General features: G+C 34.3%; 1 protein-coding gene across 1 annotated transcript in view; it reads left to right on the top strand.

Annotated features, from left to right (window-relative positions):
• Positions 1-1,116: 1,116 nt before the first annotated feature.
• LOC104276218 (cadherin-8) overlaps positions 1,117-14,939 on the top strand; it is a gene marked incomplete at its 5' end in the record, with an annotated part of 34,828 nt that continues 21,005 nt past the window's right edge. The window contains 2 exons of the mRNA XM_009872448.1: positions 1,117-1,238; positions 8,461-8,578. Of these exons, the coding sequence (XP_009870750.1) occupies positions 1,117-1,238; positions 8,461-8,578 (240 nt within the window). The remainder of the gene's footprint in view (positions 1,239-8,460; positions 8,579-14,939) is intronic.

The raw sequence follows: 14,939 nt of genomic DNA, 5'->3' as shown, positions 1-14,939 counted from the left end.
TGGACAGCTGCTCAGCTGTCACAACAACTGTGAGTAAGTAGATACACAGACTTGTGGTAGCAGCTTTCCTGCCTGCAGTAATGATGTAGGCAAAACCATGTAGTTCAATTACAAGTCAGACCCAGAGTTTAATTCACACAGTGTACAGGTCTTCAAATTGTAGATAAAATACAGTGGTTTTAAAATAGTACTCAGAGATGGAATTTGAAACTAGCATTGAGTTACTTGTAGAAGTATACATCTGCTATAGGACAGTTTTTTAAATTGCTCAGATCAGCTGGTCACCTCAGTTTACCCCAAATTCATGTTTTTGCTTTTTGGGGAAAAATAATCTAAAATATGTATAAATAGTCTCTTAAATCAGCTATACCAAATTGAAGTAAAGACACTAGAAGCTGACTGTGAAATCTATTCAAAGTAGAATGAGAACTGTTGATTTGGCTTTCCTTTCCTTAGAGTTTAACAAGGTTATTCTATTCTTTACAGTGATAAACAATTTTATGCAAAATAGCTCTTTATTATAAATAATGGGACTTTATTTCAGTGAAGAAGGAGATCCATAGATCCTGTTTTGGGTCAGTGGCAGATGAATGTGCTTTAATAGTCCAAAGTACTATCTAGTTTTTGCCTATGTCAATCTACCATCTGTCTTTCTCACAGTGGGGGTCACTGCGTTAATCGTATTTGTAATGAAGAAATAATAGATGTGCAGTCAGAAAAACTAATAGAGTAAAATGTTCTGTGCTCTGCCAAAGATAAACAAAGAAATAAATCTATGTTGCTTACAGCCTTCCCTTTTCCATGTATAATGCACTTTATCAATAAAACAATACAAACTTCATCAAAGAAAAATCTTGCCAATTTAGTCCAAGAAATGTCTTCATTGAGCTAATCTCCAACAAATGCTGTTTGCAATAGGGATCTATTTATTCTTTTCGGTCATAAAATACTGGTCATTCTTCTTTATCTCATGCTCTAAATCTACGATCCCTTACAGATAAGACAATCCAATTAACAAAGACAGAAGACGGGAGGAATATGGTTACTACATAAGCATTTATGCATTAGCCCCAGATTAAATATGTTTACCTTTTATGCTTTGATTTCTTTTCTTAGGGAATCACAGTCAAGTGTCCCGGGTGCCTGTTGCTATCAAAGTGCTCGATGTAAATGACAATGCTCCTGAGTTTGCATCAGAACATGAAGCCTTTTTATGTGAGAATGGGAAGCCTGGACAAGTAAGTATCTCCACATTTTTATGTTGCGTACTTTGGTGTGGGAGAATGAGGTTCAGCTTCTCCCTGCCATCTTATCTTTATTCCCAAAATATATGCCTATGTGTTCATGCTAACAACTCTTCACAATCATTTAAGATAAACGTATGATTGTATTCTGTGCTACATCTCTCTATACATGGATATAAATATTTTTTAAAGTACAAGTTTTAAATTAAAGGTAGGTGTCTTGGGAAAATATCCAGAAAAAATGTTGAGTGTCTTTAAGCTTCCACTGTTTTCACTTTTTGATAGAGCTCATCATTTCATAGGTTCATGGGTGTTAATAGGTAAAATTATAATCCAGCTGGAATTCCAATTAAATTATTGAACTATATTGCAGCTAGGTCCAGGCATAATTTAGAAGAAACACTTAAAACAATAAAGCCATTTCCCCTTACCCATATCTCAGTTATAATCTCTACCCAATTAGTACTTACTCATCTTTCTGTAATTGGGAAAAAACAAGAAAGCAGACTAGAACTTGGTGGAAAGTCAAGTAAATTGTAACAGTATTTAAAGTATCTAAAGAGAGATGGGATGTTTGTTGGGGAAGTGGAGTTCAAGTTTTCAAGTCACACAGAAAAGCAAATGATAGATTATTTCCTTCTTGGTTTAATGAAATAAAATGAAAGGGTTGGCAAAGGAATTTACACAACCCTCTACAATGTGAAGTAAACACAAGATACCAGAAACAAGATTTAACCTGTATAGCCATTTTCAAAGAAAATTAAACAGATTTCTAAAAAGACATCCATTTGAAGGACAAATATACAGAAATAGGGAAGAAAATTCAAGAAAATGTACAGACGAATGTTATAGACAGCAATGCAAAGTAAATGAGATTTAACCTTTGTCCAGCATAAGAAACACTATATGTTACAACAATTCACTGTTTTTAAAATTTCTAATTTATTTCTAGATTGTGACATTTTTTTTAAATAAACAGCAGCTGACAGCATGACACTAGTCTTGTTAATCCAACTATTCCTGTGCCTCATGTGGGTGTTAGGCATTAAATTCACTGTTCTCTGAAGATGGTTACCTGACAATAGTTAGAAATTATTTTCTTTCAGTAGTATTAAATGACAACCTATACAGAAGTATATGACACCCTACCTCTGCCAAGACTGGGTTGTGGCAGAAGGTGATTTTACTTCCAGCACCCCTTTTTATTTATTAAAGAAGTGTCAAAAATGTGTCATTTAAGAAATGAGAATACTCTCTAATCACTAAAAAGCAGATTATTGAAATATGCCCTTATGGGCAGACAGTTATGTTGCTGTTGGTATTTAAGTTCTTCTAGCTATGAGTGGATTTCTCTTTAGCTCAGGATGGATTTCAGAAGCTGAGTAGTCACATTTTCTAGGATATATTAAATTCTAATGAGCATACCTTTATCCAGGGCTCAGTAAGCTTCCCTGAAATCAAAAAGCTGTGTCGCACAGTGTTTTCTGAATATATTTATCTAGGTATTGCTATCAAATTTCACGTGGTTTAAGAGATGTTGATTGCATTTTATTTTGGAATGAAACAATAAATTAGATGATTAAGAATCTGATAGTAAAAAGGCTTTTGTTTAAGCACTTACAGAAAACTTTCATTAAACCTTGGTATTCTTCATCTTACCATTACCTCTTACACTCTTGATCTGATGGCAGATATCACTCTTGAGTGTGAATCCTTATGTGAACTTTACAGATGGTTATTAAATATTTGGCTGCCAGCATGGATGAGGTGGCACTGATCCTGCAATTTATTCTCTGTTTTAAACAAATAACATTATTGGAACAGTAACCAGTCTAGAATAATCACTGAGGTTAGGTTCTAAATTTAAGTTGTCATTCAAAAATTATCTGCTCCTGTAAGGATTTTAGTATCTACAGTACCTGATTTTTCTTATGCTTATTATTCTATATTCAAATTTTAGAAGAAATCATATTAGTCAGTCAAGATGTAGAATTCAAAAAATTAAATGTGTCTCATCTATGGAATAGTAATAGACACTACTCTCTTTCCTTGTAGCAAAAGCCTAATTTGGATAGTTCTCAAAAGTATAAACTTAGATGTTGCATTTGCAGGGAAGGCACAATTGTGTTACGGTATTCCAATCTATTTACATTTGCAGTTCAACTTAAATCTAAGTTTAAATCAAGTTTGAATTACCATAAGGGAGATTACATTTGAACCTTTTATGAAACCTTATTTGCAGCCCCTAAATACATTGAACCATCTATTCCAGTTCAGTTTCTAAGTGTTCTATTTTGGGTTCTGATATAATTGCAAGTGGCAAGTGCAGCTGCTGGTGATGTGACAGAATGTATTAAAAACTGTTGATGTATAACACAGCCAGATGCATATTCTTTGCTTTAACCTACGTCTAACAGTAGAGATACTACATCTAGTAGGAGAAGAAAGGGAGAGGAGGAGGAAATGTATTTGTCCATGCAGGTATTAATGTGCTCCTTGTACATTTTAACAGTCAACAGAAAGTTCCCAGAAATGTGGAGGGGGTTGTCAGTTTTAAGGAGAAAAAAAAAGAAAAAAAAAAAGAAAATTCTCTTGGAGCACCTATAAGGTACCCACGAGCCAGCTCATGCCTTTCCCCATTATTGCTTATTTTGCATAATTCCAGTTACTAAAGCCAGAATATGCATAGTTTTGCTAGCTATAGCTGTACAGGTAATTGTTCTCAAGCTGAGCTAAATTACTTTCCTATACTCCTGGAACAGAACATCTATACTGCTGTGTAAGAAAAGTGCCTCACTCCCTGTTCCCCAGTCCACACAGAGACTTTTCCAGTGAAGTGCTATTTGATCAAAAGAAAGCTACAAAATTGTCAAACACTTAAGTAATACAGACAATAATATATCAGTGCTCAAGCCAGAGTTCCAACTAGAGCAACATAAAACTGAATGCAGCGTTCCTCCAGTCTCGCACAATTTGTTTCTGTTTTATTCGGTTCTCCTAATAGAACTGGCTTTTCCTAATGGAAGGAATCTTCAGATAGATCTTTGTCTCTCTGAAGAGTCAAAGCTCATTCACATGGCAAAATGCAGGTTCTAGCAGTAAAGGGCTGGTTTTAGCTGAAAAGACATTTAAAATTGTACTTGACAAGCTGACTGCTTATAGGATTGTGAGTTTGCAAAGTAATTCAGAGATAACTGTGAGCACCAATGTAACTGCAAATGTTTATTCGAAGTTGGAAGAACAGTTTTATAAAAGTAGGGAACAGTTTACTAATGAAAAGGAGCCACTCCAAGGTTAAGAAGTTGCATTGCAGGGAAATATGTAAATTAAATTCACACATAGATATGGTATCTTGGTAAGAACTTTGTTTTGCTATTATGCTTCTACATCATTCATTATGATTTTACCTATACTCTTTTATAAGTGTTATTTCAGGCAATGCAATACAAATGTGCAAACTATAATGCCAAAATGTCCTGGGGGTTCATTTAACTATTCATTTAACTATTACTTTGCCTGTTAGGCAAAATATGCTGATTTACTGTATTTCTACTAAATGTATATACAGAATCAAATACATGCTTTTTAATAGTACATCAAAGTTGAAATTTTACATGGAAGAATTTCACAAATTTCAAGATTGAACAGCCAAGGAGTTATTAACTCTCTGTGTAGTGCTTGTGGATACGTAGTGAGAAAAAATCAGTTCTTGTTTTCTTTATTATTAGTAATTATGAGTTTTGTTACATGGAACATCTTTTTTATGCATGTTATTACTAGGAAAAAACCCAACACACCTGTAGTGACAGGTAGCACTGGTGATAGTGATAGGACTGGAAGATTCTCTGCCATGTTATGAACACCAGATTAAGAGTTGGAGAATTACTTCAGCAGGGTTCTATTGCATGATCACACAATACCGAGCATTAAAGTATGCTCATCAGCATACTAATAAAAATGTGGTAATGAGAATTACTGCACTTTTCTCACCCCTATGGAGTAAAAGATACAGCTACTTTGTATCCCTGTATATATGTGATGCTTTTTTTTTAAAAAAAGAGCTTATTTTAATGCAAACGCACAAAGAAATAAGGTTGCTATGGGAACACTAACTCTTAATTCCTTGATGTGTGCATATAACACAACAAATGTAGTATTCCACTAAGCCTGTCATTTGCATATAATTTTCAGTGCATTTTCAGAGAAAGAATGATTTGGTAAACAATGAATGGAAAGAACTTAAATGTATAAAAGAATTCTGTAGGACGTTAAGAGGTATCCATAGTTCTTGGGGAGGACAGGAGAAAAGGACAAAGAACATTCCCAGGTCTTTTATTTCTTAAAATTTCCAATTTAGATGATATCCCAAGCTTATTTCATAAAATTTGTGAGCTGAAAACCCACATTACTATTGCTCTTGGCTACTGGTTTTCAGGTATATTAACTGAAAACCTAGAGAGAGAGAAGTGAATATTTACAGTCAACTCTCTTACATAATGCTGGAAAGAGCTAGCATTTATGTAGCCCATAGAGATAAAATCATATAGCCCTCTGATAAATTGCACGCATTATGTGCAGTTGACCCTCCAGACTTCACTGTGCCATTATCCTTTTTCCCTTTTGCTTTCCCATTCTAGCAGTGTTTTATAACATGGAACAAACATAAAATACATCTGTCTGAAGACACTTCTTTGGGATTCCATTCTAAACTGCAGTTACCTGTGATGCAGAATTATTAGTATCTAGTCCAGCACTGGGCCTGATGCATGGTGGATAGTTTAGGCCTTTACACCTCTGCAAAGAGGTAGCTGAAAATATTCCACATCTGTAAATGGGTCCATTCCCACAGTGGGACAGGCAACATCTGCTTATGTATTTTTTAGCTGTTATATTTTTTTCAGACAGCAAAGCTCTTTAGGATCTGTTTTACAGCTGTTAAATTGGAGACCTACTTCTTTAAGCAAAAGCTGTGTTTGGCTTTTTTTCGTCCAACTCTTCTAATACATGTGTTTGAAATCATATTGGTCAAGGTTTCCACCTTGACAGTTGCAGTTATCAAATAAAAGAATCTGCTTATGTGGTATTAAAACAATCTAAAACTTTTTCCATTAGATATTGGACAATAACTCTGACCTGACCAGAATATGGTTAGGCAAGGAATGAATTCTCTCAGATTCCTTCCTAGGTTATCTTACAAATTATGTATGCCTATATCAATACCTGCTCAAACATCTTTTTACACATATAATTTCAAATAGTTGGGGTTGGGTGTTGCTCTTTGTAGTTATCTAGTAAGATTTTATTCTTTCTTTGAATATTGAGGAACATAGAACAAAGAATGGGACGTTGACTATTATCAGAGTCCTGAGTTTGGCTGGAATAAAATTAATCTCTTACTAGTAGCCGGTACAGTGCTGAGTTTTGGATTTTGGATGAGATAGTGTTGGTAACACACTGATGTTTTAGTTGTTGCTAAGCAGTGTTTACAGTAAGTCAAGGACTTCTCGATTTCTCACGCTGCCCTGCAAGCAGAGTCTGGCTGTGAACAAGGTGGTGGGAGGGGACACAGCATGGGGAGCTGACCCACACGAGCCAAAGGGGTGCTCCATACCATAGGATGTCATGCCCAGAATATAGATAATATAAACATAAGCATAAATAATATAAATATAAAGATGCCCAGAATATAAATTTGGGGAAGTTGCCTGAGGGACACCATGGCTTGGGGACTGGCTGAGCACGACCAGCAACAAAATAATAGTAATAGTAGTAATCATATTAATAATAAGAATCCATTCCTTTGCTGTCCTATTAAACTGTCTTTATCTCAGCCCATGAGTTTTACGTTTTTTCTCCAATTCTCTTCCCCATCCCATTTGTGAGCGAGCGGTTGCGTGGTGCTTAGTTGCTAGCTGGGGTTAAACCACAACAACTGTATATGTAATATACATAGATTAAGAGTCCTTTCTCTTGTGGTAAAACCAGTATAAAATAATAGTTATTAGCATTTTGCTAGTGAAGCCTTGAAAATTTAAATTATAAGACTATGATTTTGAAGAGCATCAGACCCTGTTTCCATTTTTTACTCTAATCTTCAAAAATTAAATTTGTAATGATTCCTAATTTGAATTTAATTGTCCAAATTATTGGTCAGTTGGTTTAGGCATGACAAAAATAACTACATAAAACAAAAGTATTATTGAATTCAATGGACATGGGAAAGGTCAATAATTGTCATTAAATTTATAAACCACATCTAGCATGAGCTAAACTACTACTGAAATCCATCTCCAAGCTTGCTCCTAATTCTTGGGAAAATATTAGGAATCAAAAGTAATTGCACCAAGTACTAAAAAAGTTAAATTCAAACCTCCTGATTATTTTAAATAATACTTCCTCCCTTGATATTCCTGTGCAGCTTTGTATGATTTGAACGTGATCAACTGCAATGTCTGAATAATGTTGAAAGTGCAAGAGGTAATTAGAGGTAAATACACTGCAGATACTGTAGTTCGTCATATAATTCATATGAGTTATTTAATTATTCAAACTTCTTCAGTCTATCCAAACACTCTGTTCTGAAGTTAGTATCCAGCATTATTCTGGGAATCATTTCTTAATAATAGTATTTTAAAGCAAACCTGTGTTCCTAGTACGGGAATGACTGAGTTATTATTAAGTTAAAAAAAATCAAATATAAACTTAGATTTTTTTTGTCAGATTAGGTTATTTATCATATAAAACTTCACACCAAAAGTTAAATAAAAAAAAATAAATTATTTATTCAATAAAGAAAAAAATGGTGATGGGGGAAATGAGAAGGGGTTAAAGATAGATTATACGTTTTGGTCCAGTGTGAAGCGTGGCTATGTGAATGAACTGTTTCTGAAACTCACTTCTTCTTCTTTATTGCCAAATAATAATTTATTATTTGCCTAAATCAGCAGCAGTTTTTACTGGCTTCTTATGTGCCTGTCTCTCCTTATTTTCTGTCTCCTTGTTCTCAAAACAATGGACCAGATGCAGTCTCAGTTCCCCAGACTTTCAGCCTAAGATCTGTAAAAGCCTTGCAAGATTATAAAAAAGCATTTTTAATCTGGCATATAGATGAATATAGATAAATGACAATGTGTCTGATATAATGGAAGTTTGTTTTTTTTCAATACTGTAATTTATAAGGAGTGTGAATACTTAATGAGAGCTTTTTCGGTTGTAGGTAATTCAGATTATCAGTGCTGTTGACAAAGATGACCCTAAAAATGGACATTATTTCCTATACAGTCTTCTTCCTGAAATGGTCAACAATCCAAATTTCACCATCAAGAAAAATGAAGGTAAATATAATACATACATAAAGTATATCTGAAGAATGTAGTTTTGAATTGCTTTGTTGACTTCCAGTTATCTTACCAGTTTGTCCATCAGGCAATTACAATGTACATGATCTGTTTAATAGTACATTCGTTATATGAAGAAAGTAAAATGTATACTGAAGTTAGATCCAGAAGGCAACTCACTGGCTTAAATAAAAGAAAAGGATGGATTTACTGCCTGTTTGATTTCTATTAATTTGAAATTCCAGAGATATGCTCTGAGATGAAAATCTGAAACTGTGTTGATAAATACATGTTGATCCTACGTTGACTGGGTATAGATGTGAGCATAAAATTAAATATCTGCTGATTCCCCCAAAGGATATACCTTTTTTATGCCTGTTTGTTGTGTGCATAAAAGTTCCAAGGAATTTCAGTTAGGCACTTTTACTAGAAAGAGAAACCTGCTAGGTCAGCAAAGCCCAGAAGGGCCCTCTATATCACTATGCTTTAGAGCACTTCTAGAAGAGCATAATGTCATTCTGTAGTACTACAGAAGTGGAATTTCATGTGTGATGGAAAAAAAACCCACAAACATTTAATGTTGTTGAGCAATAAATTTATACTGATGCTTTTCTTTGGCACACAGATATAATTGAAGGTCATGTGAGAAAGAGCAAGGAATGATCACAAGAATGCTATAAATAGTACTTTATGTATTTGTACTTAAATATTCAGTAAAGTTTTTCCACCTTGGTGATTTTTTTTTTAATAAAGCAGTACCCCGTCAAGAATTTTAGTCAAATTCAGTTTCTTATTTCTCTTCTTTGAAATGATAATGAAAAAAATCCTTATTTAGTCTGTTACTAATAGGTGCATGTATATGTGAAGGGGGTGAACATTAGTATAAAAGTAATACGCAAAATGTCAAATAAAGAGAAAATGCTGTTTTCATTTTTTTATTCTAGCTGTTCCAACCAAGAGGAACAACAGTGCCATTTTGTTAAATGATTCTATTGAAACCTAAATTTTTAAATGTGTCCTGAATTTTTCTTTTCATTATTTTTGTTTTTCTCTTATAGCTTTCACAAAGTCTCTTACTTCTACTTGTCTCTGTATGTTTTCTGCACTTACAGGAGAAGATAAACCTCTTCAAAGTGCATTTCATAATCATCAGTAATGTAACACAAATTGAATTAAGCATCCTAAATGTGAGGTGGTTTGCTTTGCACAGTGTGATGAAGAGAAATAGGTCCTAGCATTTCTCTTCATGTTTAAATAATTAGCTAGTATCACTAATTAACCTTGTCCTTCCAATCTGTTACCCATTTAAGACCCACTTTTAGTCCTAGTCACAGCCAATGGCAAAATGACTCCTGATCTGAGTGGGAGTGCGTAATCTTTCTATATAGTATGGCTTAGAAAAATAAGTACAATTCTGTTAAAACATTGCCGCTCAATTTTACGCAATTTTTAATGCATTTGAATCAGTTAAATGAGTAAGTCCTCTTAAACCAACCAACTGAAATCTCTTGAAAGTAAAAGTCCAGAAGAGGCTCCTCTGATTTAATCTTTCAGTATCCAGCAATAAAATTCCAGCTATGTATATCATCCTTTTCTATCAAGATTGCTCAGCCAAGCATACAGTCCATGGTTGATGCTAGAACATGATCTCCCACCAGAAGCAAGTATTCCTGTGAAAGCCTAAATCAGGAACTAATTTGGTGGAGGTGAGGTTTCATGCCATTTATACATCAAAAATCTCTACTAAGTCTTTATTTAGTTATGCCACTTAAACAACGAATTTGACCATGACTTTCCCTTGCATATATGTGCTAGATAAACAAAAATGAGTGTTCTGGTTGAAAAAACTCTGCTTCAGTAGAAACATTGTAAGAAAATGCCTATAACAAACCTTACTCTAATTTCTGGAGACTTGTGTTTCTAAGGATCAGATTAGTGCACAACCTGCTTAGGCTCAGAATGGAAAAACATTTCCTCAAAGTGATGGGCAAAATCCTTGATATCTTCCTGACCGTGACATCAGCCTCAACGTCCTCCCATATTCGTGGCCCTGCCAAATTCTTTAAGGGGGTGGAGAGTATCTTGACGGCTACTGAAGAAATCCTATCCTCTTACGGATAGGTTAAATGGATTGCATTTTCTCACGAAAGCTAATATAGAACACAATCTTATATTTGCTAGAATTAGTAATTGTTTTTCTTTAAATGATTTTTCTTATCTTACCTTCTCAAAAATTCTCTCAAGTGCAGAGATAAACAAGAGAGTTTGTGAAATTATATTACCCTGTGGGATTCTTCTTCTGTGCTTTCGGGAACATTGTGGTATTTGACAATTACTTCTCTACTTCAGAGTAATGGCGTTATCTGATCTGGTGGCACTAAGTATGCAAACAACACAGTTTGGCATCTACCATGGGAAGAAAGCTGTGACGTTCGGTTTCTGCCCATCACAATAAAGAATATGTAAGATGCACATAGTCTGAAATTTTGTCTTGCTATATGGAACATAAGCGTAGCTGTTAATTACTCTAATTTGTCACCTACAGCCTAATTCTATTGTTTAAGCTTTCCAGATTGCCACAAGGCAAATTCACATGATACTTCAGTAATTAACTGTGCTGCCCCAAAATGCCACAAATATTATGATTGGCTAAATAGTTATTGCCAAATATATTTAAATGAGTGACACAACAGTGTATCTTCATCAAAACCAGAAAAAAACACTTTTCCCAAGATTATATTATGTGTTACAGAAATTATCCTGTGATTGTAGCAGAATCTGTTCCTTCAGACGATATACCAGTATCCTTTATTTGTTTGGTCTGTTAAATTTGCATATTTACAATCCCTTCTGTGGACAACATACCTAAAACTGTGGAGGCTGTAGTGCCTTTCTAGTGTAAGTAATGTAAAAATGTAAATTTAAATGTCATCATGCCTCTCACTAAATGTCGTTAGATCATCTCTTAGAAATCTTTATTTTTCATATCTCTTGATCTACTCTTTCTGTTCTTTTCCAAGCTCAGATGTCTGTTACTGAGTAGTTTTAATTAGGCTTTGTGCCTTAGATAAATGGGCAGCTACTGATCATCTGAAGTAAAGCAATGTTACTCTCTGAAACTGTAATGCAAGGAACACTGATCATTTAGATTGCCAGATCCATAAATCTTTATCCCTTCACAAGAGAAATAATAAAATTATGTAGTAAAAATATATAAAGCTAATGCAACATGAAAATCATGTTACGTTTTCTATGTTAGTCCTGGTGACTAAACCTTTGAATCCATGACATAACAATCCTAATAATCCTCGACTGCATAAACTCACGTAGACTGACTGTCTGATCACTTACTTTTCACATGTCTTTGTGCTGGATTTCTGCATAGAGGCAGAAATGGCAAAAATAAATAAATAAATGTTTTGTGTAGTGTTTCTGACAAACTTTGAACCAGAAAAAACCCTAAAACTTCAGATGAAAATAGCTGTGATGTTTAGGCAGGTGTTGATACGCTCTAGCAATGTGGTTTAGATTCTTTAGCAGGATGAAATTAACCCTTCCAAAAAGCTATAGGATCACAGTAAATGACAAAAAACTAACAGGAGTTTAGACAACTGATAAGGATTTTGTACAGCTATGGCATCAATAAGTTGAAATGAGACCTCTGGAAATGGAATTAGCATTTGTTGACAGTCTTTTTTCAGCTGAGTGATCTTCACAAAGTGTTACCTAAAACCTAATGCCACTACATGGATCATCTTGTGCATCTCAAACAATATGTTCATAGCAATACGTGTTTTCAGCATTGAATTCCTAATGCTGTTATGGCTTCCTTACGTTGTTCAAGTGAGAACAGAATTTTGTGATAAAAACATTTTCAAAGATGTAAACATTTTGATATGCTGTGAATGCAATTTTTACTTTCAAAAACTAGTAAATACATCTTTACCATAAAGAGACGTAAAGTTTTTCCCCAAAGGTGTTTCCATTGCTCTTCCGTTTTTCTTATGCCAAATTCTGGTTCCTAATGGAATAACCCCCAAATCTCATATTCTACAGGGCCTTTCAGTGCAGTAACTCTTCTTACAGAAGAAATGGTGTATGTCTGCTATATAAATGTGGTATTATGTATCTCTTACTAGAGCTTATGGAGTAGAAGCAATCACAGATTTGCTTGGACATGGGCAGGCCTTATCTTTGGGTGAAGAGAACCATCTCAATGAGATGCATTCGTATTCTTGCAGATATTCAATAGCCTTGTAAGTAACCAGCCTCCCCTCTCCCAAAATATTCAATGTCCATCTGGTGATATGAGTTCTGAATTTGGGCCAAACTGGTTTTAGTGAGCACATAGTAAAGACGATCTTTTTTTCCTTTTGAATTGAAGCATTATACTGCAGTGATGAACTGTTCTATTGGTTCTCTATAATGAATTTAATATTTATTCTCAGCCATGCTTAGTCTATCATATCTATGATACCTATAATAGCTCCAAGAATGTTCATGTTTAAATGTCCATTTCTTTTGTTCTTTCCATCCTGCAAGTTTAATCTATCGCTTATGTTTTCATTGTGCTGCCTTGAAAGTATAGGCAGTGGCATGTATTTAAAAGGAAATAAACTGGTATAATCACTAACTGGCTTGCATGTCTTTTACACTATTGGCACATCTTATTTTAAAATATTTTCTATTTCTTATCACCTCTTAACCATTAATAAACAAATAATTCTAAACTATTTTGAAACAGCCAGAGAAGACAATTACATGCAACCTTTATTTTAGATATTTTAAATAATAAAAAATGATCAGCACTACCTCATTTTTGAGGGTACTTGTTTGTCACTGTATATTTAATATAATAAAACCTAGATTTTTTTTTGCACCACTTTTTCCTGAAAATATTTTTAGCAGCATCTGTCAAATGTATACCTAGAGGGTGAGTCTTTTGTTCCCACAAGAGTAACTCTTGTGTTAAAATGAGTTTCTTTCCCTGATTCAATTTCTCTTGGCATTTTTCGGTAAGTCTTTCTGCCATTGTCTCAGCTGCCAGCTAAAGCTCCCTCTGTGTTTTTGATTGACTTTTCTTTCCAAATATATGACTCAGAGAGCTAAAAGGTGGCACTACTATTTCATTGCCCTCCTTCCACTTTGCCCAATTCCAAAGTTAACCCACTGACCTTAGGTACAAATTGCCTTAGCAAGGACATCATTAAACCCATCATTTCTTGATGGCTGTACAATGAGCATCTAGAATAACAGCACCCATATTGTCCCTTGGATATGAGCAGTAAATCCTCATGCATTTTTGCAGGTTTTCAAGAGCCTTGGGAAACTTTGTCGCCCAGCTGCCATCTACGCCAGAGGGTGTTTTACAATGGCAACTCTTAAGGGAAAGCACATGCTTATGAATTTCTAGTGTGTTTAATTCTTATCCTCATTTCTTTTATATATCAATAATTTGACTTTCAAAGTACATCTCTAAAACACACCAAATCACATCCTCATTAGTGGGATTTCTTGAAAAGTAAAATTAAGTGATGTGATCAGATATAGTCTTGCATCCTTTATGTAAACGTTTTCCTACCACGTCTATCAATATTAGTGGTGTGGAATAACATCTAGAAGACTGCATCTAAAATTATAAAAGAATATGCTGCATAATCTAGGAAAAAGCACGGATCAGCATCTCTCTTAATAGGCATAGTTTTATCACCACAAATCACGAGGAATAGCTGCCTAGTAGGGTGCATTTAGTGTTAAAGTAGTAGAGTTTAAAATAAATTATTCAAATGTATTAAAAAACAACAAATACAAACTAACCTGTAATCTGGCATTTCTTTGCCAGAACCTGCCATCCACAGGCATGCATCCTGTTTCTCTCTGAGTGTTCATAGTGTGAAAAAACGTATTATAAATATCATACTATCAATCTTTTTCTCAGCATGGCATTAAAACTGGAGCTGTTTAAATAGCAAAGTTCAATGTTTTTGTAAACTGAGTATACCAGAACAACCTCAGATTATTGATTGTTTTAATGAATGATATAGTCAATAACGAAATTTTTAATTTAGAATTATTGAAAATTTTCCTTTTTAGTGTGATTGAAAGGTTTTTTCAGTAAGTTCTTTTTTGCTTATGTTATAAATTTTAAGTTATAGAAATTAAGCAAGCATAAAGAAGAGTAGAAAGGTCTAAGTAGAAAGGTCCTGAGTAGAAAGGTCTAAGTTTTATCAAAACAATCATGTGATAGTTAAGGTAGCTAAGCTCCATGACACGTTTTAGTTCTGTGGATTCAGATTATTCTGATATGAAAATGTATTTCAGAATACTCCTAATTATATTTCGGTTGCAGTTAAAAATG

Source organism: Apaloderma vittatum, unplaced genomic scaffold (assembly GCF_000703405.1).
Source record: "Apaloderma vittatum isolate BGI_N311 unplaced genomic scaffold, ASM70340v1 scaffold157, whole genome shotgun sequence".
Lineage (NCBI taxonomy): Eukaryota > Metazoa > Chordata > Aves > Trogoniformes > Trogonidae > Apaloderma > Apaloderma vittatum.
The sequence above is the reverse complement of the archived record's forward strand: the minus strand, read 5'-3'. Positions and strand labels throughout refer to the sequence as shown.